Below are 26,566 nucleotides of genomic sequence, written 5' to 3'. Positions count from 1 at the left end.
ATATACAGACCACAGCTCCCAGTAAGGGAATCTACAGGTAAACAAATAATATGCAAAGCTTATGACCAGTTTCTTTTAACGCACCCACCTAAGTAATAAAAGGAGTGTACCCTCCACATTCCTCCTTTCCCCATGAGGTCATCAACCCTTCATGGTGGACCTTATCCTCACTCCCTCTTTCATCCCCCCTCCCCCCTCATTCTTTAAATTAGACATGTCCCCAGGGCCTGTTGAAGCCATAATGGGGGCCTGGGGTAAAATTAACCTGGGGGCGTCCCTTGCCCCCCACATCATATTCAGCCCCCAGAGCCAGCTACCCCCCAAGATTTCAATGTCCCCCCCCCCCCCCTCAAATTTACTGTGTTCCCCAGGGCTTCTGCACCATTTTTGGCAGCATAGCAACTCAACTGTTCTGACGTGCTGCTCCAATCCGTGCACTCTCATCTTCATCTGTCCCGGTGCACTGCTTTTCAGTTACCTGACATGTTATTGCGTACTGACAGGCGAGGGGTCATGGAGAAGAAGCAGCCAGCGAAGATGAAGATGGGGAGCACCAGCGGAGCAGTGTGCCAGGACAGCAGGACGGGAGAGTTGTTATGCTGACAAGGCTTTGCAGGGGTCGAAGGAAGCACAAGTGTGTAAGTGTGTGTGTGTGTGTGTGTGTGTGTGTGTGTGTGTGTGTCAGGGCTGTGGAGTCGGAGTCGTGGAGTCGGAGTCGTGGAGTCGGGCAATTTTGGGTGCCTGGAGTCGGAGTCGGGAAAAAATGCACCGACTCCTAATGAATTTGTAACTGTAATTAAAATAGAAAATATGATAAAATGTTCTATTTCTCAGATAATAGTCATTAAAAATAATGTATATATACAGTATATATACAGTAATAGCTGTGCTTAGTCCACAAAAATGAAATAAACCAATCAAAATTAGTTACTTGTGCTGCTTCAATAAAGCAGTCCCCGTATTTTTAAGGTCAGATATACACATCTGATTGTGACTTTATATATGATGTGTACACAGGAATCTCTTATATATGTTATGGCCAAAACCAGAAATCGGCCAATTCTAGAATTGGCCGGCCGTTTCTAGAACTGGCCGATTTGACGTCGGCCAAAGTCCAAAATGCTGGGAATTTCTGACATTGGCCGGCCAGTTCTAGAAACGGCCAAAGTCAGTCGGCCAAAGTCCAAAACGCACAAATCCCAGAACATCCTGGGTCCTGTCCAGCACCGTGAATGGCACTCGGAACTTCCTCTCTGCTCTGAAAGATGCAGCATAATAATCTTTTTAAAGAAAAGCATTTCTTAGTTACAGCTGATACAAATCCTGCAATAAATCGGCAGTGTGTCTACATCCTGCTTTCTTGGGAGCAGACATATTGATAACATCCTGTGCTTTTAAATTAGCTGCTCTGCTGTGGCAGTCAGGTGACACAGGGGAGAGATCAAATTACAGTGGTGATTAGTCATAGATGAAGGGGGCTTTTCTGGGTGCTTTGCTGGGCACTTTGCATGGCTGTGGGTGCTTTGCTGGGGGGCTGTGCATGGCTGGGGGTGCTTTGCTCGGGGGCTGTGCATGGCTGGGGGTGCTTTGCTGGGGGGCTGTGCATGGCTTCGGGGAGGTGTCTTTGCTGGGTGCTTTGCATAAATGCAGGTGCTTTTCTGGGGGGCTGTGCGTGGCTGTGGGTGCTTTGCTGGGGGGCTATGCATGGCTGGGGGTGCTTTGCTGGGGGGCTGTGCATGGCTTCGGGGAGGTGTCTTTGCTGGGGGGCTATGCATAAATGCAGGTGCTTTTCTGGGGGGCTGTGGGTGGCTGTGGGTGCTTTTCTGGGGGGCTGTGCGTGGCTGTGGGTGCTTTTCTGGGGGGCTGTGCATGGCTGTGGGTGCTTTTCTGGGGGGCTGTGCGTGGCTAGGGGTGCTTTGCTGGGGGGCTGTGCATGGCTGTGGGTGCTTTGCTGGGGGGCTATGCATGGCTGTGGGTGCTTTGCTGGGGGGCTATGCATGGCTGTGGGTGCTTTGCTGGGGGGCTATGCATGGCTGGGGGGTATTTGATGGCTGGAAATGCATGGTCGGGGGGGGGGGGGGGGGCTATGGGCTTTGCTGGGTGCCTTGCATAGCTGGGGGTGATTTGCTGGGCTGGGGGAGCTTTGCTGCAGACCTCCAATCAGGGCGACCAGAGAGGTGGAGAAAGGCAGAGCAGCGCAGCGCACTCGCTACCCGCCCGGACCCATACACTTCATATGCGGAAGTGTTCAATGACACTTCTGCATTGAAGTGTTCGGGTCCTGCGGGTCTCGCGTGAGCTGGCAGCTGCTCTGCCTCTCTCTGCCTCGCTGGTGCGGTCGCCCTGATCGGAGGTCTGAGTAGCGGGGGAGGAGAGGGGAGCTGAGATTTCTGGCGGTGGGGAGAGGAGAGCAGCTGGCCGGCAGTAAGGGGGACTTCGGGACTTGGCCGGCCGGGTGAAATCACAACGCGTTCTGGCCGGCCAAAGTCCGATAATCACACACATTTCTTACTTTGGCCGCATGAGCCGGCCACTTCGCATTCTGACCGGCCAGAACCCGAAGTGGCCAGACTTCGGGTTCTGGCCGTAACATATATACTAAATAACATCTATGCTGTAAGAATAAAGCCTGATGTGTAGCTGTGTCACTAATAGAGATGGTCAATGAGATGGAAATAATTCTGCACTGATGCTGATTTATGCAAATGTATGCACTCCCTTTGCTGATGAAATCAAATAATTTGATATGTTGTTAAAATTTGGTTTGGTGACTACAAATTAAAGGGTACCTGAGACGGATGAAAAGTAAAGTTTGTTTATACATACCTGGGGCTTCCTCCAGCCCCCTTCAGGCTAATCAGCCCCTCGCTGTCCTCCACCACCTGGATCTTCTGCTATGAGTCCTGGTAATTCAGCCAGTCAGCGCTGTCCGGCCACATGCCGCTTCCACAGCCAGGAACATTCTGCACCTGCGCAATAGTGCTGCACAGGTGTAGTATGCTCCTGGCGGCGGAGTGTGTTCATGCGCACTATGCCCGACTGGCTCAAGTACCTGGACTCATAGCAGAAGATCCAGGTGGTGGAGGCGGACAACGAGGGACTGATTATCCTGAAGGCGGCTGGAGGAAGCCCAAGGTATGTATAAAACTTTAATTTCATCTGTCTCAGGTTTACTTTGTTACACAGTAGTACTATACTCTACATATGCACTCCCCACAGAGCTGCAGGGAATCCACTGAGAATGCTGCGCACATTGAACACAGAGGTGTTGTCTGTCACCCATAAACCTTGTTCAGATTGTGCATGAAGAATGTGTAATAGAGGAAGAATCTCCTCATTCCCCTACAGAGTACCTGCACATCATTCTTACATGTACCCACACTTACATTGCCTAGGGCCTGATAGATGTTCTTTGTTCCGGTTTGTACCTTTTACAAGTACTCTTACCAAGGACTAGTTTTAGTCTAAAGGGAATAAATATAGTAGTCTACATATCCTTCTCACTTCAGTTGTCTTGTAAAATTCCTAAGCGTTGGCAGTTAAGAGACGAATTTCATGTTACATACTTTTAATCAACAAAATTGTAATATGCAAATTAGAGGAGTCGAGGAGTCGGAGTCGGTGGATTTTTGGACCGACTCCACAGCCCGTGTGTGTGTGTGTGTGTGTGTGTGTGTGTGTGTGTGTCTCCAGCAGCGCTCATGGGCCCTGGGGTATTTTACATCTATCGTCGCCATAGACCAACATTGGATGAGTGAAGTATATTGCCCCTTTTATCTGAGGGGAAGGTGGGTGGTAAATATGGCCAACGCCGTTCAATCAAACAAAGGGGAGGTTCCTTATGCTGGAGATGCGGGACACATACGGGAACCCTGATACACATATTTTGGAGCTGCCCAGCCCTTGGCCCATTCTGGGATGCCATAAAGACCATTATCACGCAGGTAACTGGGGTCGAGGCCTCCGAAGATCCTGCCTATTATCTGCTGCATAACACACCGAGAACACTTGGGAAATATAAGAAATCCCTTTCCAAACATTTGATTAATGCGGCCCGCATAATTATCGCCAGACATTGGAAGTCACCCCAGGCCCCTTCAATAGCTGAATGGCTGCTCGAGATTAAAGCAACCGAACGCATGGAGGACCTATCACACACAATCTATTCAAAAAACGAACAGTTCTTGAAAACATGGAGACCTTGGTTTGAATTTACTGAATCTGATGAATATAAAAATAGAATGGGGAATTAACACACCCCCCATCCCACCACCCTGGCGTAGTGTGAGCGTCTTGTTTTATATAAGATATGATGGAGACTCTTTGAAACCAAAAATTTTATACAGACATCTGTGGTTCCCTGTACATCTGGGGCCGGCCGGACCTTCTCTCTCTTTCTCTTCTTTTCTTCTTACTGTGTTTGTGTTGTCTTCTGTCCTGTCTTGTATTGTCTTTTGTTCTGAACCAGCTCTAACAGGGAAATAAACGTACCTGGACAGCTTGAACCGAGATATCTTAGGAGGGTGTATCCTGAGTGTATGTTCCCTCTGGGCCTCAGGTGCACCAGAAATATTGAAACCTAAGTGGAACCCTTTCCGGTTTACTAAGTCATACACATGGGGGCAGCCATGTGTTATAGAGAAGCGATGTTATTGCCAATTTCTCATTGTCATTTAAAATAGAATACCTGTTTTAGCTGAAATGTTTTAGATATATTCACTGTGCCCTGTTATTATTGGCATGGTGACGCTGGTTGGTCACCTGGTCATTGTAAAACATGTGAATTTCGGGCACGATGTGAAGCGCTTTGTGTCTTTTTGTTATTATTGTTAAACAAAAACTTTTTTCAAAAATAAAAATCTTTAAAAAAAAAAAAAAAAAGCAAAACACTCTTATATAGCTGAGGAAACAATGCTGATAAGGTTTTAGTGCTAAATGTTGTTCTGTTTGTTTTGCAACTGAATAAAGCAGATTTTTTATAAGACTGTCAATCAAACAAAGGGGAGATTAAAATTAGTGTGTGTGTTTTATGGCCTGCTTCCAAAAGCCACTAAATGGTACAATAAAAACATTCGATTTTCCCATTTAATCGACCTAAATGCTCAAATCGAATGAAAGTCAAAAAGAATATTTCTTTTTGATCATGACAAACAAATTATTCTATTTTTTCAATAAAAATCTATCAGACATATTGGAAAAATCTTTATACTCAATCTAATGGAGTAATCGCACGAAATGATCTAATCGGAAAAAATTGTTCCATGTATGGGCACCATTAGGGAGAAAGCATGACTGAAGTGCCACAGCAGCTTCCCTCCGCAACACCCTGGGAACCAAACCAGAAGATGCTGCTTGATGTTATCACTGGATCTTCACCAGTGATACTGTGTTATTGGGGTTTTCAGGGGTTTTTTATTGAATGGGGAGGAGAAACCTAAGCCATTGAAAGGGGGAAATAAATCCTGGCCATCCTCTATATACTGAAATGGCGCACACATGCCATTAAATGTTCAGTGTGGCAGCAAAGTACGGTCATTTTAATATAAATGTATGTGTTATCATAGGTGGAAAATTACTGGGAAAAGAACTACAAGGACAAGCTTCCCAATGAGCCCACACCAACCATGATTAAATCTGTTAGTAAAGAGTTTTTGAAGTCTGTGGAAAATCATGTGAAGTATGGTCCAAACTCTCTGAAAGACTTCACCAAGTGGAAGGTAAGACCTCAAACCTTAGATTGCAGAAGAAACTCTGTCCTACCTGCTCTGGAAGGACAGAACTAGTTGTTGATTATGAGTGGCTGAACGTGGACATGAAATCGTGTACAGGACACAAGGAGGAAAACACAGATTAATCCACCCTGTATGTATTTAGAGAGTTTAGCCTGTCTAATTCCACAACTGTAATTTGATCTCTGAGCTGTGCCAGCACAACTAACTTGTAAAAACAGGATGTTAACCCTATGTCTGCTTCCATGAAAGCAGGAAGTAGACATACTGCAGATTTATTGCAGGATTTCTATCAGCTGCAACAAATACATATTTTTCTGTAAAGATTATTATGCTGTTTATCTTTTAGAGCAGAGAGGAAGTTCTGAGTTCGGTCCACTTTAAAAAGATACTTGCACACTACATGCGATTCCGATTTTAATTTTTTTCTACAATTCAATTTTTGATTCAGATTAAAAAAATAAAGTACTGCATGCTTCTACGTTTTTTAATCGGAATCATAAATCAAATCGTATTAAAAATCGGTATTGCATGTAGTGTGCAGGAGGCCTTAAGCCAAAAAAAAAACCTCAGCAGTTATCCTGTGCCTACGCCGACCTTCCGCGGCCCCCCAGGAAGCAGGGGTGACCCCCTCAAAGCTGTCAGGTCATGGTCAGTCGGAGGCTACTGCACATGCGCGGCCCTGTGCCTGTACGCACCCTGATCACGCTACCATCGGAAATAACGGTTTGCGCATGCATACGGTTTTCCTGTACTGTGCATGCGTTAAACTTTTCCGCGCATGGGGACGTGATGAGGAGGCGTGTGGCTGTTCCGCTTGGAGGGGATCGCTGCAAGATGCCCCAGTGAACTTTAAAATGATAAACAGTTTGGTAGATCTAAGCCAAAGCCAAACAAATATAAAAATCGAAAACCTCTCCACTCAAACTCTACTATATTATAGTACACATCAAAGCTAATGGTTTTTCTTTTTCAGGTAGTTGTTTGTTATGGAGGTCCACCCATTACATACTGAAAGGCATTGTTGTTCTCAGCATCAATCTGTTTTTCTATTATCTACCAACCCCTCTAGAGGAACCCTGAGATAAGTGGAATATGAAAGGCACTCTGACCTTGTGAGAGGGATATGGAGGCCTCCATATTTAATTCCTTTTAAATTATGCTTATTGCCTGGCTGCCTTGCTGACCCTTTGCCTCCAGTACTTTAGGCCAAAGACCCCAGAACAAGGATGCAGGCCATGCTTGATTTAGTTGTTTGTTTCAGACACTGATGAAGGCAGAAATATCAGTAAGACAGCCACACAGGCACTGCAATTTAAAGGAATTTTGTATGGCAGGCTACATATCCCTCACCACTACAGGTTTACTTAAATAAAGAACAAAAAAATGCAGGTTGATTGTATGTGATGCTAACCTGCTGGCTTAAAGGCACCTGAGCACCGGGGTGCTCCTAAATTAAAGGCACCTGAGCACCGGGGTGCTCCTAAATTAAAGGCACCTGAGCACCGGGGTGCTCCTAAATTAAAGGCACCTGAGCACCGGGGTGCTCCTAAATTAAAGGCACCTGAGCACCGGGGTGCTCCTAAATTAAAGGCACCTGAGCACCGGGGTGCTCCTAAATTAAAGGCACCTGAGCACCGGGGTGCTCCTAAATTAAAGGCACCTGAGCACCAGGGTGCTCCTAAATTAAAGGCACCTGAGCACCAGGGTGCTCCTAAATTAAAGGCACCTGAGCACCGGGGTGCTCCTAAATTAAAGGCACCTGAGCACCGGGGTGCTCCTAAATTAAAGGCACCTGACCCCCGGGGTGCTCCTAAATTAAATATATAAAACGAACCTTCCCTTAAGAAAGGTTCGTAAATGCTGTGGGGTTTTTTGATGGGCTGTGTGCATTTACTTACCTATGTTTATATGGGGGCTTGCATCTTCTCTGTCATTGTGCCGCACTACAGAAGGATGAAATACCTGCGGTGATGTAGCGTGCCTCTGGCCACGGCAGTGCATGCTGGGAGATGTAGTCCATTCATGTGATTATATCTCCTAGCTTGTGGACTCAGAGCACTGGATCTGCATACTGTACTTACTTTGGGTCAATCATTCAGAAAGTGTTGGTTGCTAAGGATCAACTCAAATGCTTGGGTACACACGATGCGTTTTTTTTGATCGATTTTCCGTCCGATCGATTTCCGATTCAAATTTCTGATCGATTTTCCAATTCGATTCTGTCATCTTTTCTTATCTATTTCCATTCACTTCTGTGAGAAATCAATAAGAAAAACGATCGAAAATAAGATCGGACATATCGGAAATTAACTATCGAACCATCTATCTAACGCAAAATTGTATGGTGTGTACCTAGCATAAAGCCAGAAATCCATGTTTTTCTCTCTTCATGGTCTTTTTTAGACTAATGTGCTGCGGTGCGATTCAGAAAAATTGCATTGCAGCCAAAAAGCTGCACCACGCAGCATACCTGTGGTGTGACTGAAGGATAAAAAAATGAACACAGGATTTCCGGTGCACTTCCTGAAGTTGCAGGGTAACACACTGCAGGTTCTGCATTACTTCTGCAGTGCCTTATGCTTTAATAACTTGAATGGCCACTGTGACGAGCTGCGAGAGGGGGGGAACGTATTGTGACTTGACGCGGTAAGTATAAAAGGTCCTCAATATATTTACCACCATAGCAAATTACCAGTCCACCCACTACATTGCATAAGCCATATATACATATGTTATCTTGCCACTTAACCAGCTTGCACATGTCAATAGTAATTAACTGTGAAGTCTGTTATCTCACTTTCTGTTTGTTAAATACAAGTGTCTGTTGTTAATTCACCCAGGTAAAAATAATAGCAGAGGAGCTCATCTCTTCACTTTTGCATGAGAAGAAAAGGGATTCTGATACATTACCTGAACCACTATCTGCAAGTACAGATCATTCTGTGGTAAGCATTTTTTTTTCTGCAGTTTAGCAATGATTAGGTATCAGACTCACCCTGCTGCCACTCAAATCCCAGCAGCGTAAAATACTATTCCCCCTCCAAGTTGTCGCAACTCGGATGGAGAGGTAATTCGGAATCTGGCGGTCGCCTGAATTCCGAATTACCCTTATGCACTCCACGCAGTATAACATTACTGCTGTGGCTTCGCCTACTTTGGGTGCTGAGCGCCATGCGCTGAAACCTCCTGCTGTGCCACCCCAAGTAGACCCCCTCTGACTGCATATTCTTTGACTGAGATCCATCTCCTCCTTCAATGCCACTGACTTACTCAGATGGTTGATTGAGTTTTCGTGTCTGTCTACCATGTAGCTTTCGGTCACCTTATTGGTGATTGTGTAGCTGCCTTGTTTATCAAGGTGACTTACTGTCCCATGCTGCAAGATCGCAGAATGGGTGGGAGATGGAAGCCATCTTGCAAATGGCAGCTTCAAGATAATCTTCCATGGGGAAACCGTGCAGGCGAGGGAGAGGAGGAATCTTGATCAAAGAAAACAAATTGCGTGGGTGGACCGGAGGAATTCTCATTGTAGAGGTTTTCACCCCAGAAGGTTGCTTTCAATTCCCTATGTGGATTTTAAGATGCCTGTTTAGCATAAGGCCTATCTAAAACGTCTTTCAAACATTTTTTAATATTTGACCATTATGCACATATATATATATCAATATCAAGATTATAGGGTGTATGGCCAGTCCTTTTTAATAAATAGTTTACTTAATAGTGCTTTTTTTTGTCCTCCTATATCTTTCCTAAGGTCCCATTAACTCCAAGAAGGAAAAAACGTGAAATGGAGAGTGAAGTAGGGACACCTTCAAAGCGCGTACGGTCTGCTGATGTGCTCGCAACTCCTTTAACACCTAGTAGGTCATCCAGCACTCGTGAACGCCCACACAGGGGTACACCAGTCCAGAGTGCTCAAAACAGGACACCAGGCAAGAGTCAAGTGATAACTTCTGCCAGTGAGCGTGCTCAGGATACATTATCTGTACTTCATGCTGCAAGTCCTAGGAGCACACCATCAAGAAAATGCAAAGAGGAGAGGGTAGAAGACACAGAAAGACGGGAAGAAGAGATAAACAAGAAAGTGAGTAATGCCTCTTTGTATTTGTTTTCTTTCCTGATTCAAATTGAACCGTGTTGGTTGCATCTTTATATAGTTGACTGTACACTATGTGACGTTTATCCAATCAGGCAGGGGATCAGTATTTTATAAAATACTCAGAATCTAAGTCAAGCGATCGTATTTATTTCTTTTTACTCCACGGCCCTCCCCTAATATCCAAATCCCCAAAGAAATGTATAGGCTTGGTTACATTGTTTGATGGTCTAAAGTATAAATTATCACAAGATGTTTTATTTTTCCTATATCTTGTTTAGCTCGCACAGTATTAACTGCAGAAAAGGCAGTGCTTAGATGTCAGTCTTCCTTTTATAAGGTGTTAGGCCTGGGACCCACTAGCAGAACTTTCCTAAGCGCTTGTGATTTGAAAACCTCTTGCTAATGCAATGATATGGGGGATTTCTTAAAACTCCCATCCCACAAGTGAGAACACACACATAGGGCTGGTGCACACCGAGCAGGTTATCAGGCGTTTTTGCAGCCGCTTGCTGCTGCGGATCCGCTAGGGTAATGTATTTCAATGGGGTGGGCCACACCAGAGCGGGAGGCGTTTTGCTGAAACGCATACTCCCGGGGTGAGGCATTTTTTGGATTGCGGAGGCGTTTCTGCCTCCAATGTAAAGTATAGGAAATACGCAAACCGCTCTGAAACACGCCAGTTCAGAGCGGTTTTGCAGTCGTTTTTGTTACAGAAGCTGTTCATTTACAGCTTTACTGTAACAATATCTGAATTCTGCTACACAAAAACCGCTACCCAAAACCACAAAATACTAGCTGAAGCGCTTCAGAAAAATAAGAAAAAGCGTTTCAAAATCTGCTAGCATTTTGGGGATCTGCTAGCGGGTTTTGGTGTGCATCGGGCCAGAGCAAGAGCTTTTCAAATCACAAGTGCCTGGAAAAGCGCTGCTAGTTGGTTCCAGACCTTATATAATTTAACCCCTTCACTGCCAGTTTACTCTCCCAAACAGGATTTCATATACAACTTTTTCCTCGAGAAATGCTAATACCAGTTTGTGATCAAAAAATAGGTTGGTCTGGTCATCCAGACAAATGAAGAAATATTTGCAAAATTCTTGTTCGCATTGCAAAAGACTATCTAGTAAGCATTGTTGAGTCAGCTTCTCCCACTCATCATTTAACCTATTAGTAGATTCAATAGAGTTATCTCGTTTGAGATAAGTGCACTGCCTTTGACCTCAGTCGGCAGAACTGGTTGTGCTGGAAATTTTTGGAATGCTTTGATCTCTCTATACTAGCAGAAAATATAAAAACGGAAAGCAGAAATCTTCTGTTGTTGTCTCCTGCTGCCCCCTCCCCCCAGTGACAAGTGGCCAAAAATAAACATTACAGCACTACTAGTTAGAAGCCAGGAAATGTAACAGATACGAAACAGGAAAGTGCTAAAATAAATTGGCCCGGAGCACTTGGAAGACTCAAAATAAATTGGATGCTAAAGGGTTAAAAACAAGTGGCACATTGATAGCCCTGCAAAATCTGATATATCCTGTACAGCTCAAAGAACTATAGCTTCACTTTATTTCCTTTTTTTTTTTTGTTATGTACATGTTAACTATATTTGTTTGTTGGTTGCTTGTTCATTTATTGCTGATTTGCACTATACATGAATGACTGCAACTCGCACCTTGCTTTCTGTTAGTATAGCCAGGTGGAGATTTTTCTATTGTGGTATTGTGAAACATTTTTTTAGGCTATTAATGTGCCTGCTCATTGTTGTTTTGAAACCAGTGTAACTTCCAAATGAAGCTCTTCTATCAATTAGTGAATGTGCAGATGTACCATACATACACCAAATTTAATGAACCCCTCATTGCAGATGACAATAATGTTAAGGGCATACATTATAAAATCATCTACAAGCAGTTTTTGGTATTCTTGTGATGCAGTTGAAAATACAGTATTAAGCAATTAAAATGATCATGGGACTTTTGCCGACCCCTGTGGACGCAGCCACAAGAGGAGAGCCAACCCCAGAATGGTCAAAAGGATAGTGGGGATGGTAGACAAAATTCTGGGGCCCCTTTCACACTGGTACGTTTTCATTGAATTACCCATTTTTAACACAGGGTGACGCTAAAGCAATGATTGTCTATGGGAAATTTCAGATTGGGTGCGATGCGCCGGAAGTATCCGATCTGACGCTAGGTCATCAGCACGTTATGGGACAGCATCTGCGATAACGCGCATTGTCCGGAAGTCATGTAAGACGATGGTGCTGTAGATATCTTGAACTTGTGCGGAAGCCAATTTAATCTGGTTGTGCACCAGAAAAATTGCTTCCAACACATATTTCTGTCACAGGAAGTGAGCAGTACAGAGTCTTGCTTATGGTGAGTTTTGCTGCCAAGAATTACATTACCGCAGGTAGATACAAAGCTTGTTTTTAGCGGTGCTGTGCGATGTGACCATCCGATTGCACCGCAATGGAAACACTGGTTGCCGATGTGAAACTGGCCTAAAAACAATTTCCGAAGAGATGCGAGTTAAACCCCAGTGTCCAGTATTGACAGTACTTCAGCAGCCCTGTGTTTCTGAGGGGGGGGGGGGGGGTTACTGTACATTTTGAGTGAACCTGTACTTTTTAAATTGATTTCAGAAAGCTTTTGATGTGGAGCCAATTCACTTTCTTCAGTGCCACAGTAAAAGTAACAGCAGTGATGATTTCTCCACCCAGCTGTGGTCTTGTGCTTTCGAACCTGCTCTGGATTCTCTTTCAAGTGGGGGTAAGACAAAAAAAAAAAAAAAAAAGTATCTGTAAAGTTTTTTTTCTTCTCTACAGTATATAACTTAACAGGCAGAAGCGTGAAGACCTTTTTTTCTGTAGTCCTTAAACAGCTGTCCAGGTAGCAGCTCATACAGGCCTGGATTTACCTCAAAGGAGCCTATAGGCACAAATGTCCTGGCACCTTAGACTTCGCCCTCCATGAACCTACAAATGCCTACCGCACCGCAAGGCTGTCCCAGGTGTCACTTCTCCCTTACTTCCCCTTCCCTGCGTAGGTAGCTACAGGTGCCCTTTAGTATTAGGTATCCAGAGGTACTCTCGGTATTAAGTAGCTAGAGGTGACACAAAGTATTAAGTAGCTTGAGGTGGCCCAGTTTAAGGTAGATCTCATCAGTGGAATGCTGAGTCAGGTGAGTAACTTCTCATTTACACTCACCCTGGGACTTTGTATAGAAATAGAGAGAGGGAGGAAGGCACTTGGGGAGGGGAGTGAGCCGCCTTTCCATCATCAGGCGCCTGTAGCCTCGTGCTTACAGTGACTTATGGTAAATCCGGCCCTGAGCTGATATATGTACTGAGTTGTCCCCACTTACAGAAAATCATGCCGATAAATTGTGATTATGCTGCTCTGGGTCATTGAGGCTTTACTCTGTCTCTGTCTTGCTCTGCTCAATTTCCACCGGCAGTTGGTCAGAGAAGGCGAGAATGTGGGTGGGTGAGGTTCAGCTTTCCCTGGATTGCTCTGCACTGCTCATAGATAAATAGGATAGATAAATTGGTACACTGTAACTCAAATCACTGGAAAGAGCATATATCAAAGAGGAATGGGATTAGGTGCTGCTGATTTTCAGAACCTGTCTACTGCGTCTTTCATTATTTGTGAGCAGCACCAGAAGGATCGTAAAGTGTACACACATTGGAGCCTTCAGTTCTGCGTGCTGGTGATGCACAATTCATAAGGGGAAAGAAATTACATTCACAAGGCCATAAATAACTATGACAACATTCTGGAAATCAACTTTTGTTACTTATTCATGCTTTTATTTTGCTGAATGATTACTTTACCAGACATAGCACAGGAGTATGTGAATATGATTATTTACAGGTAGTCCCTGGTTAATGAATGAGATAGGGACTGTAGGTTGGTTCTCAACCTGAATCAGTTCTTAAGTCAGAACGCTGTGGTATCTCTGTCCCCTTTGCCTCCTATGTGCCCCCCTTTGCCTTCAGTGTCCTCTTCTGTGCCTCTCTCTCTCCCACTGTGCCTGTTTGTCCCCTCCAGTGCTTGTTTGCCCCCCCCCCCCCCCCCCCCGTGCTCGTTTGTCCCCTTTGTACCTCTTTTTATCCCCCCCCCCCACACACACACACACACATGACTCTCTATATCCCCCCTCTGTGCCTCTGTTTGACATCCCCCCCCCCCCGTGCCTCTGTTTGTCTCTAACCCACCCCCGCCTTTGTTTGGTCCCGCCTTTTTTGCCTCGGTTAGCCTCCCTTCCCTCTGCTCCAAGTAGCATTGCTGGACTGGCATTTTAGCCCAAATCCAGCACTGTCCGTCTAGCCAGCCACTCTGCCTCCTGCATCCTCTAGTTTACAGCACTGCTTCCTGTATGTCATGTGACATACAGGACGCGATGCTGTGCAGCTGCTACAGGTACATGCGCCGGCACTGGGGGGGGAAGTTTGAAGCTGCTTTCTCATGCAGAAAGGACACTATTGCGATGGTATCGTTGCTGCGTTCGTATCGGCTGGCCGTTCATATGTCAGGCGTTTGTAGATTGGGGGACCACCTGTTAACCATTTCTCTTTAGTTTTCTCTGTACTTTTTACATCTTTCCAATGAAATGCCTTTAAACCATCAGTAAGCAAAATAATTTTGAGGCAGGGAACACACTGTTTTCGTACACGTTTTCTGCATAGAAAAAAATCAGAACTCGTGTTAATCAATGAGCTAGTTCACACTTAACGCATTTTTCGCGCTCAGGAAAAAAACTTACATTCTGCATGATAATTCTGCACATTTTGTCAGTTTTCTTTATCAATTACATCAGCTGCTGTGAAAAAAACGTGTGTTTTCCTGCATAGAAACACACTTTGTGTGCAAAAAATTGAGACAAGTGTGCTCCCTGCCTGACAGTACTTTTTCCACCTACTTTTCAGTACTTTTTCCATTGCAAATTGCTGAAAAGTTATTTTAAAGAGACAATGAAACCTTATTTCTAGAAGAAAACACAGGAGAAGAAGTTAATTGACTATGGGACCACATCTGTTAATTGCTCTAGTTAACCACTTAATCCTATCTGGACGGATATTTCCATACAGATAGACTACACTGCTGCAGCTGCCAGGGGCTCTTGCCGCCTTCCATTAGCCCGGAGATCAATGAATGGGAACACAGTTCCCATTCATTGATCTTAGTCCCCGTATGAAAGACCAACACCGTCTAAGAGACGGCTCCGTCTTTCACAAAGCCCCTACTGTATCATCCTCGCATCACTTCCGTATTGCGTAGCAATGCTACGCTTTCAGAAGTGAGCTGGGAGGATATCTTGTGGCCAAATAGTAAAATTACATCTGGAAATAAACATTTTCAGATAATAACATTTTTTTACTTTTAAAATTAGCCCCTTACCTCCCACACTCCCCAATAGGTAAAATAAAAAAAATCTACAATAAAAAAAAATTACATAAATTGTTACCTTAGGGACTGAACTTTTTTAATATGTATGTAGTAAGGTATATTACTGTTATTTTTTTTTAAATTATGGGCTTGTAATAAGTGATGGACGCAAAACTGAAAAAAATGCACCTTTATTTCCAAATAAAATATTGGCGCCATACATTGTGATAGGGACATAATTTAAACGGTGTAATAACAGGGACAAATGGGATATAAAATACATGGGTTTTAATTACGGTAGCATGTATTATTTTAAAACTATAATGGCCGAAAACTGAGAAATAATGAATTTTTTTAATTTTTTTTCCTTAATCTTCCTGTTAAAATGGATTTCTAATAAAAAATTCTTAGCAAAATGTACCACTCAAAGAAAGCCTAAATGATGGTGGAAAAAACAAGATATAGATCATTTCATTGTGATAAGTAGTGATGAAGTTATTGGCGAATGAGTGGGAGGTGGAAGTTGCTCGGATGCATAAAGTGATATGACACTGAAGGCTGAAGTGGTTAAACCCTTTGCAAAGCAATCTGCTTCATTGCTGGTATCATCACACTTCCTTAATGTGAGTTAAAAGTAGAAACGTAATGGTGTGCTTCACTTTTTCAGTTATCGCAACATGCGGTGGAGAATCCGTTTGCGTTATAGACTGTGAAACTGGAAAAGTTCTCAAGAAATACAAATATCCTGGAGAGGTGAGTAGAGTTTTGAAGTTTATTGCAACAAATACCATATTTTTTCAGAATACAAGATGCCCTTTATCTTCCCCAAAACTGGGGGGAAAAATAGGTGCGTCTTATATTCGGAATATACTGCAGGACCCCAGCCGCCACGCTCCTCTTCCCCTCAGTCTTTGTCTGAAGCCGTCACATCATCCCTGCTGTACACGCAATGTCCTTCCTAGTTACTGACTCATGTGCTGGGGTCATGCAAGGGCGCTGTCCGGTCGCACAGTAACACGGCAACAGTAACTAGGAAGGATGTAGTAACCAGAAAGGATGGCGCCTGTACAGAAGGTTGATGACCAGAGACAGAGGAGGAGAGGATCACGGCAGCAGGATCAGGTGAGACCTGCTGCGAGTGTAGTGTAGCTGGTGGTCAGCAAAGGTTAGTGTAGTGTCTCAAGAGTTAGTGTAGTGCAGTGTAACTAGGGAGGGCAGGGGATAATGTAGTGTAGCTTAGCTGGTGGGGCAGCAGGGGTTAGTGTAGTTTAGTTGGTGGGGACAGCAGGGGTTAGTGTAGTGTAGCTTAGAGGCAGTTTGGCGGGAGCAATTTTTTTCCCCTGAGTTTTGTCATCTAAACCTAGGTGCATCTTATTGTTCAGAGCATTAGAAAGCATTCCCAAGTATTCTCTGTGCGTAAAATCGTTTATTTTCGCTGTAGAGAACAGTAGAAGCTTATTCATCTTGGTCATCAGCAAAGACAATAATCTGTCTGTTCACGTGTCGTAACTCTGCCCCCTCTTTTTCTGCTGAAGAGACGCAGATGTTGCCAGTGTGATATTTCTGTTCAGCAGAGGGAGGGGGCAGAGTAAAGTCACAGGCACAGGGAGATGTTTGCCTTTGCCAATGACCAGACATAAGCAAGCTTCTACTTCCCTTTTCAGTATGTCTTTACACTCAAGGAATGCTTGGGAATACTTTCAAATGTTACTTTTATGTAACTAAGAGTAATTGCTGAATTTTTAGTTTAGTTTAGGAGTATAAATCCACTTTAAATTTTATTCCTATACATTGTTACCAAAAATATAGCATCTATAAACTGATAAACTACCAAAATGAAAAATTAGGAAAGTAGTGAATGTTAATAATGTATTATGAGAGTAGTAGTGTATCCTTTTTCTGTTTCATTACGAAGCAGTCAAGCTAAATACCACATGCCCTATTTATTCAATATCAATTTATTTTTTTATAGCAGTGTGCTTACAATTTTTGTATAGTATTTTAAGTATGTTTTGAAACTATTTTCTAATCTTCTGTGCAACAGTTAGAGCTAGTTTTAGGATAAGGATCCTTAAAAATGAGCACACAATGTTCTACTAATTATAAAACTGAAATATTGTAGGAATTCTTTTCACTGGCCTGGACGACATTAACCGTCATCGGTAATGAAGGAAAAAAGAGGAAGATCAATGTCCTGGCGGCTGGTGGGAAATGTGGGGCAGTGAGACTCATGCATCCCAAAGTCAATCTGTGCTACGGAGAGATAAAAGCTCATAAGAAAGCCATCGCCATCATGTGCTTCAGCCCTTCACAGGACACTTTCCTCTACAGTAAGTAAGAATAAAAGAACTATATGACCTGTAAAATACAGTACCTTTGGGAATCTACTAACCTTAAATGTTTGATAAACACAGTGACATTACTATGTAGAACATCCTCAAAATGTTCTACCAAAAAGCTGTTAAGCTGCTGTGCTCTACTGAAAAGTCACTGCGGTAAAAATGACACAGCCTGTCGTGGTTGGTTCTCCAAATGCAGTCAGGAGCGACTTCCAAAATTTGTTGTCGTTTTAGGAGTATCTTGGCTATTTTATTTCATTAAAAATATTGAAAAAACGTAAATTGTTTTTTAACATAACATCTTGTAAGCTTCATTTATCAGATTTTGAACAGCTTTTTTTTTTCTGCAAACATAACTAATGGCATCTGAAACTCTCTCATGATCCATGACAAGAAATCTTCCCTCATGCTACAGACATACAATCTCCAATCACTAGATAGACTGAGCCATCAAGAAACACAATGAAAAGATTTAACACTTTGAAAAGATTTATTGAAGAACTGTACTTCATAGTGATTTGTTTGTTTGTACCCCTCATGTAAGCTGGCTCCTATGACAAGAGAATCATTTTGTGGGATATTGGAGTTCCCGACCATGAATACAACTTCAGAGCTAGGTAAGCTATACGGTTAATTGCTATTTACCCAGTCTTATGACTATGTTGACCTATAACAACTGCACAATTCTATTCCATACAGCGCACATTAATGTATGGACAGTTTCCAAACTATTTATGCACCCTATCCATTAATACTATCATATTGTACATGAGGCAGATTTGTTATTTTTAGTAAAGCTGAAATACCTGTTTTTGTGTGCCCAAAGTACTGTTTGGGTTTTTCTAAATGCCTAGAGCTGTTATGAGTGTCTAGAGGAATCCATGATGTCCGTTCCTCTTCTTTTAGATTTCTGTTGTGTGGTATGTTTTCCACTCCCCAGCTGCTGTGTTGCTCCACCTGTGTAAGTATTACTGGGTCCATCATGGCAGGAACAATGAGCTTCGCTCTCTTAAAGTGTACCTGAGACGGGAACAAGTTCTATTTTACTTACCAGGGGCTTTTGCCAGCCTCCATAGCCTAACAGGTTATTCAGTTTCCCCCCTAACCGCTTAGTTGTGCCACTGTGCTACTCTGAAAGCTTGCCGACTTGACCAATCCCAGGCTACTGCGCATGTGGGGACTCAGCTACGTACAGGAGACTCCAGTTCCGTGCATGCTTAGTAGGCCAGGACAAGAGTTCTTATGGAGGGGCAGAGGGGGCAGGAGGAAATGGAACTGTAAGGCAATAGGGGTTGGAAGAAGCCCGAAGTAAGTAAAATCGACCCCCCACTCCAACCCCCCCCCCCCCCCCCCCCAACGTATCAGGTTTTCTTTAACAAAGTACTTATGTGAACACAGTAAAGGCTCATACACACATAAGGACTGCTTGAAACTCAATCCCTTGGGCAACATTTCAGAGGGAGTTTTGTACAGGTGCGTTGCTAGGCTATAGGCTAACCTTACGTTCTAACGCTATGGAGGTGTCGGAGGGACAATGACGCTGGACACGTTTGAGTGGGAAGGGTCAGGAGGAGAACAATAGCCTCGACCAGCGCTCAGAAAAGATGATCTGGAACAATCTAGTGCACATAAGCGCCCTAAAGGCCCGTGCACACGCTTGATGTGTAAGAATGATTGGTCCGTCAGACCCTCCCGCTGGGCGGGCGTGCCAGCGACAGTCCGGCGTGTGTACAGTCTGTCTGCAGACTGATAAGGCTGTTTCTGAGCGATCGGCCTGGCAGATCGCTCAGAAACAGCCTTATCGGTCAGGCGGATCGCTCAGAAACAGCCTTATCAGTCTGCAGACAGACTGTACACACGCCGGCCTGTCGCTGGAACGCCCGCCCAGCGGGAGGGTCTGACGGATCCGTCGTTCCTACACATCAAGCGTGTGTACAGGCCTTTAGACACAATGAAAGGAGATCTGTGGAACATGGATAATAACTAGAGTTTCTTGAGGGGTTCAAATAGCTATTATTACTCTTTTAGGGACCATGTCCACAGGCAGTTGAACTGTGTTCTTAGCAAGCAGTTACCAGGCAGCAGCGAGCAGTTGTGAGAGCTTGAGAGGCATATCACTGCCTATCAACTGCTCATGGAAAAAGGCCCTTAGGCTTTGTTCACATTAAAGGCGTTTTTGTAAAAATTTAAGCGCGGGCGATTTTCAAAATCACCCTGAAAACGCTTGTGCAATGATTCTCTATGAGAGAGTTCATATCTGAGCGGTTCGTTTGCGATCCGCTTTTCTAAGCGGTGCTTGGGCCATTTTTGAGGCGATTTGCCTCAATGGAAGGCTTAGGAAAAACGCAAAACGCTCACAAAATCTTTGGCAAGCGATTGCATGAGCGTTTAAAAAAAAAAAATACATTGTATTTATTGTTTCCGGATTTTTTTCGGGATCAAAAGACCAAAGCGCTCTGCAAAAGCGCTTACAAAAGCAAGCGAACGAGCAGAAAATCGCCAGAAAACGCTTTAAGAAAACTCAGAAAAAAAGCCTACTGACAGACACGCGAGCTGAACACAATGTCAACAAGTCCTTATGCCTAGTACACACCATTTTCTGTTAAATGTTTTTGTTAGATTTTCTGTAATTAGATTATTTTCTGTAAAGTACTGGTAGAGACTGGTCATTACCTCTTGTGCATTGTCTTCTGGTTATCTCCTGCTGAGTAGAACAATGCCTGTTATCTCCTGTTGAGTAGAACAATGCCTAATTTCTAGGCAGATAGATAATTTCCAACATGTTGGAAATTATCTATCTGGCAGGTAAATCTAACAGAAAATCTTACAGAAAATTGTATGGTATGTACTAAGCATTATTAGAGAGCTCCTGCATCATTCCCACCAGCACCCAAATCTGTTTAATTGATTGAGCCCTTGTTGCACTGTCTGCATGTGCAAAGTACTGATCACTGTAACCTAACAAGAACCCATTGGTATATGGGATTAATCGTTGTTCACCTTTTGTGTACTTGATTTGGCTTTCCTGTCCGTCCAATCGATAACTAATCAGGCAATCAACGGGATTGATATTAATTGCATAAAAGGTGGACTTGCCGTTCTGCCAGTGTGAGTCAGCTTTGATATATTAAAATTTCACTTTAATGTGTGTTGTATTTCAGCCAGTTACTGACGTTGGACACCACCTCCACCCCTCTGCGCCTCTGTCTGCTTCCCCCCGCTCCAGATCAGTACCTGATGGCAGCTTGTGAAAAAGGCTGTTTTGTTTTCGATGTAACACTGAACAAGCAGCAAGGAAGACGGTAATAACTGGACATTTTCCTCTGTATGAATAGTCAGGAGGCAGCGCAGTTAACCTCTTTACTACTGGCTCCATATATAGATCTTTGTATTCTTTACATCCTATTACTCCCTAATGACCAGCACTTGAACACAAATTTTGCTCCTTAGCGGTAAAGCTCGGGGTAAGCCGCCGCTGAGGATATCTCAGCCCCTAATGGGGCGATTCCTGTCCTGTAAATTGCAGTATGCGCAGCCAGCACTTTGCTAGCTGCGCGTCCAGCTCGATCGCCGCCGCTCTGCGGCGATCGTCCGCACGCAGCGGCGGAAGAGGCCCCCCCCCGCCAGAGTCCTGCGCAGCCTGGACCAATCAGTCCCGGGCAGCGCAAAGGGCTGGATCGGATGGGTCTGACGTCGGCTGACGTCTATGACGTCATTCCAATCGTCGCCATGGCGACAGGAGAAGCCAAACAGGAGATCGCGTTCTATACGCGATCTCCTGTTTACTTTTGTGGCCGGCGGCGATCGGACTAGAGGGACACATGCGCCCTCTAGTGGTGTTTTATGTAGCTACCACTCAGGTAGCTACATGAAACAAAACAAAAAAAAGTGCAATGCAGCCTCCTTGGCGGAAAAATTGAACCGCCAAGGAGGTTAAAATTAAGTCGCTTTTATTTCTTGCGGCCAAAAGAAAGTCCTGGCCTTCCATAGAACAATAAAATCATACCAGCATTGCTCAGCTAAAAGAGTAAATAAGGAAACTAAAACAATGGCATCATAAAAATGTAAAAATAATGATAAAAGGCCTGGTGGTAGAAGACGAGGTTTAACCTCTTGAGGACCAGAGGTTTATCCCCCTAGTGATCAGGACATTTTTTACAATTCAGCCCACTGCAGCTTTAACAGTTTTTTTGCACAGCCATACAACTTGGCACCCAAATGAATCTTACCTCCTTCTCTTGTCACAAATAGAGCTTTCTTTTGGTGGTCTCTGATTGCTGCTGCAGTGTCAACTAGATAAAGGGAGAACTCAATGGAGTAGCATGGAGCACATAGACAATGCCTTGTCGCTAATCTTCCGGGGGGGGGGGGGGGCGCACTCAGCGATGGACAACAGAGTAGTGAGGGAAATCTCAATAGGATCCTGAGGCTTCCCTCTCTTTTTAGGTAAGTATATCAATTGTACCTGAGCTCCGGCAAACTCCCCAGTAATAAAACCTGTTCAGAGACTACTAAATGGAAGACCCAATAGAGGTGTAAAATGCAGTATAAATACTGTGTTTGTAAGAGGCTAAAAGTCAATAAACTGATGTTTTTCTTCTGAGCAGAATATTTATTACTGCTACTTAGTTTTCAACTATGTTAAAGAGAACCCGAGGTAGGGTTCTGACAATGCTATCCACATACAGAGGGTGGGTCTGCTTATATTGCTCAGCCTCTGTTGCTATCTAGATCCCCCCCTAAGTTCCCCCTGCACTCTGCTATCCCCCATAAATCACAGCCGCGCTGTGCAGGCTGTGTTTACATCTGCACTGTCACTCTGCGTGCTCCCCCCGCCTCCTGCATAGCTCCGGTCCCCGCCCGCAACCCTTCTCTCCAATCAGCGGGGAGGGAAGGGACACGGGCGGGGACCGGAGCTATGCAGGAGGCGGGGGGAGCAGCAGACTGACAGTACAGAGGTAAACACAGCCCGCTGTGACACACTGCGTGTCGGCAGCTTGGCTGTGATTTATGGGGGATAGCAGAGTGCAGGGGGAACTTAGGGGGGATCTGGATAGCAACAGAGGCTGGGCAATATAAGCAGACCCAGCCTCTGTATGTGGATAGCATTGTCAGAACCCCACCTCAAATTCTCTTTAAACTGTTTTGGCTGACTTTTAGACTTTCTTCTATTTTTTTTTTTTTTTTTTATACAGCTCCTATGATTTGGAAATTAGTTTTCCAGTATATAATAAGGAATCGAAGGACAGTGATTTCCGGATTATCGATGGATTGGCATTCCTGGACAATGATCTGATAGGTGGGTTCAAAGCCGTGTTCTCTCTGCAGAAATCTATGGATGCTTTTATGTTCCGAATTCAACAGGAGCAGGCCATGGCTCACAAACCCTTATTAGACAGCTGTGCTCTTCTCTGAACTGCCAAATAGTCATGTGTGTGACAGTTTTATTGGGTTCAGGGCTAACATGCAGGCTGTGGGGCAGAGATATGCATTTATGACCTACAATATGCAAATATACCTTAGTTGAGTTTCTACTACAGCCATATTTGTGGTGGAAGAATCACTGTTGCTCAGTTTGTAGGTCATATTCGACTACTTAAAAATCCAAGCTAGCAGAACACACTCATGCTCTCACTGTGCATATTGGTGCCATTTAAATGGCTGCAGTATATCTGTTTAACTAGTCCAAATCTGAAAACTCGATCCCTACCCCATACCCTAAGCCTAGCACTACAAACCAGTGAGAGGTACTGCTAAGGCTTGTGAATGCCGATACTGGCGTGGCTATGAAACCACTTTGTTGGTGCAAACTTACAGTTGACACATCCTCTCTAAAAGGCACACACCTAATGTTTTTCCCAAACACAACTGAAATTAATAGCAGTCTTTATCAGCAATAATGTGAAATATGATCTTGTTTGTCAATCCAGCATATATTGTGCTACCCAGAAGAGGGCTGATTCCACACTGAGCTAATGAGCCTTATACACACACCTGGGGATTTTTTGAGAGAGAAATTGGGGGCATATACACACTTACACACAAACACACCCACCATCATTTTACTCTGCCCTCAACATTTATTACGTGCAGAACTACCTAAATTTAATAGTTGGGTGCATGTACATGACAACTGTTAATTCACTTAACCTCTCAGCAGCCCCTCCACTATGTTCTGATATGACTCAATGAGAGGTTAGATACTTTTGACGTGTACATGTAGTGAATGCGCCTGGAGATTTGGGTGCAGGGTGAGGCTGAAAAACTCCTCACTCTGCTGTGGCAAAAGGAAGAATTTTTGAATTGAGATGAGACCATTTATTGGTGGCTGTGTGGCACTGCCATTTTACCTGACTCGACTTTTGGCACCTAACAGGCATTTTTTTTTTAAATAAATGCTGCCCAGGCTTTATCACTTATGTTCTACAGCATTCTCCAGCATTAGTATATAAATCCGCCTAGATAAATTGGGTGATGGAGAGTTCATGCAGAGCAGTCGGTTTTATAGTGTATGCCTACTTATAGTGTCTGTGTCATCTCCTTACACTGCTGAATTCTGTTTGTGGCCTTAATGTATTTGTATTTGGCCATTATGAATTCTAGATTTTTGTTTTTTTGTCAACAGCATCAAAAAGTGCAATGCAGGGATCTATATACATTTGGAGTTGGAGTAAGTCTGTCAAGCAAAAGCGATCTAAAAACAGCAAGAGCGTGGAAGCAGCTGTGTTGGCAGAACTGAAGTGGTCACAGACTGACCTGCCTTACCTCACACTCACATCCTCTTCAGGTACAGTACACCCCACCTCTGCTCATCGTTTTATCTTAAATGTACAGTTTATTCTGTGTTAGCTGTCAAGCAGATAAGAAGAACCTTGGCCAAGGCAGGTAATTTGGGAGTCGCGCGGCGCCAACATAGACCGCTAAAAGGGACGGGTAGTATTAGGCGTAGGGTTTATAGTGTGCTAGATTTTGATACAAACTTTATATTATTAATATTGATTTATGAAGCGCCAACATATCCCGCGGTGCTGTACAAAGTAAGAAACAAACATGGGGTACAAAATAATTCAGACTATGCTATACACCAATATACAAATATATATATTCTACTAGCGCCTATGTCCAGCTCCCTTCTTCATGCACGCACCTTGGGCACCAGGGCATTTCTGTAGAGGGAAATCTCATCCCTTTATATTCCCACATTTCACACCCTTGTTATAGCTCATATTTTCCTCTCTCCCAATCTGCATACAGAGACACGTTTCAATAATGTACATGGATTAAATGAAATGAATATGGTATCGGGTATCAGTCCTGGTGACCTATTCCCTCCATGATATTTCAGACTTGTGTGGAATGTTATCAATGGATGTAAAGCATTATCTCTACAATATCTTTGCAATGAAGCATTATCTCTGCAATAAAAACAGTGGGAAACAGGTGCCAAGGTTATAATAAAACTGTGTTAAAAGGAAAAAAGGAGGAGGTTTTCCTCCGGTTTGACACAGTATTCATAAAAAAATGAATTTAAAAGCCCAAATTACGATTCCATTGATCTGGTTACTGTATATTCAGCCATTAATGTACACAACCGATCGCTTGGGATTGATTACCATGGCAATCAGAAACGATCAATTGGCTGTGGGATTGTACCTTTAATGGGCACCACAAGCAACCTAATTTTGTGAGAACCATTTGCCTACTCTTGTTACATTTTCCGTACAGTAATGTTTATTTTTTCAAGGTACGTCCTATCTCTTAAGTCCTCTCTGCAACAATACCTGTGTTAGTTAAAAGAAAATGCTGGACACTTCCTACTGATATAAGCTAATTTATATGTGAACAGTAGAGAGTCCTATTGTATTGTGGGCACTTATTTATCTTTCCAGTTGTTAACCTCTTGCTGCAAACTGGATGTATTAAAACATCCTGTTTGCAGCTGTTTACACCTGTTGTTTGCAGCTGCTATCCTGTTTTAACGCATGCACCCGCCGACACTGACACATTTGGGATTGGCGAACGGGAACATGGGTTCCCTGAGCCAATCCAAGTGCCGCTGTAAGTGAAGAATCATGCAAGAAGCCAATGTTCACTCCTGTAACACACACTGCCTGTGTGCTCCGAACTCTGTTCGCATCACACAGGATAGACTATGTTGGGACATCTAGTGGTAAAAAAAAAGTTTAGTAAACAATGATAGTTATTGCTAAATGAATGAGAGGAGCGCTAAAAGGTGAAAATTGTTTGTGGGAAGGGTAAAACAGCTCGTCGAGTGAAGTAGTAAAAATGAGAAGATTCTGTACATAGTGCTGTATGAGCCAAACGTGGTAAGGACTGGGACCCACTACAAACACTTTGTGGAAACACAAAACACCAGCAACTTGCATCATCTCTGAAGTGCTGCGATTTCCTGGAGCAATAGTGGTTTTGCTGCTGTAGCCACGAATGCAACGGCTCCAGGATCGCACCTAAAATGCTGCAAGCGGCACACAGCAATAAAAACTGCCAAACAAAACGGAGGATCTTTGTTGTACAAAAATGTTGCAGCATTCTCAAATTGAGCCAACCCACCAAAATCGCCAAAATTCCCTCCCTCGGATTGGTCCACATGCAGCAGCCTACAAGAAGACAATTTATGCGTTCAAGGATGAGCACTGCTATTTAGGATGTTTGAACCCTTACAGTATATGAAGCAGCAGCAATTGTCATTTTTGTTCCCACCATGATATGTAATCTTTATTTCTAGGAGGTCTTTGTGTGTTTTGTGGTGATGATGCTGGGAAAGTGTGGATTTACAATCTGGAATCCTCTAAAGTTGAATTGCAGAAAGGAGTCCCCTGCAAGGCTCTGAAGGAGCCCACAAAGGTAGGACTTGTGTATCTTTGTCAACATCTCTGTAAATTAATGTGTAACTAAAGTGGTTCTGTGAAATGTAAAAAGTACAAAAGCCAACAATACTCAATTGAACAAAGCAAATTCTAATTCCTCCTGTGTCCCCTTCTGTCCCTCGCC

General features: G+C 43.7%; 1 protein-coding gene across 2 annotated transcripts in view; it reads left to right on the top strand.

The window, feature by feature from the left end:
• Positions 1-26,566, top strand: part of LRWD1 (leucine rich repeats and WD repeat domain containing 1) — a 62,126-nt gene that overhangs the window by 30,076 nt on the left and 5,484 nt on the right. For both annotated transcript variants that reach the window (XM_068270264.1, XM_068270265.1), the window contains 11 exons: positions 5,565-5,717; positions 8,573-8,677; positions 9,487-9,816; positions 12,467-12,593; positions 15,883-15,968; positions 17,338-17,545; positions 18,099-18,171; positions 20,716-20,856; positions 22,750-22,853; positions 24,180-24,341; positions 26,301-26,419. In XM_068270264.1, the coding sequence (XP_068126365.1) occupies positions 5,565-5,717; positions 8,573-8,677; positions 9,487-9,816; positions 12,467-12,593; positions 15,883-15,968; positions 17,338-17,545; positions 18,099-18,171; positions 20,716-20,856; positions 22,750-22,853; positions 24,180-24,341; positions 26,301-26,419 (1,608 nt within the window). The remainder of the gene's footprint in view (positions 1-5,564; positions 5,718-8,572; positions 8,678-9,486; positions 9,817-12,466; positions 12,594-15,882; positions 15,969-17,337; positions 17,546-18,098; positions 18,172-20,715; positions 20,857-22,749; positions 22,854-24,179; positions 24,342-26,300; positions 26,420-26,566) is intronic.

This window comes from Hyperolius riggenbachi, chromosome 2, assembly GCF_040937935.1.
Source record: "Hyperolius riggenbachi isolate aHypRig1 chromosome 2, aHypRig1.pri, whole genome shotgun sequence".
Classification (NCBI taxonomy): Eukaryota; Metazoa; Chordata; class Amphibia; order Anura; family Hyperoliidae; genus Hyperolius; species Hyperolius riggenbachi.
Note: the sequence above shows the minus strand (reverse complement) of the source record. Positions and strands in the feature narration are given on the sequence as shown.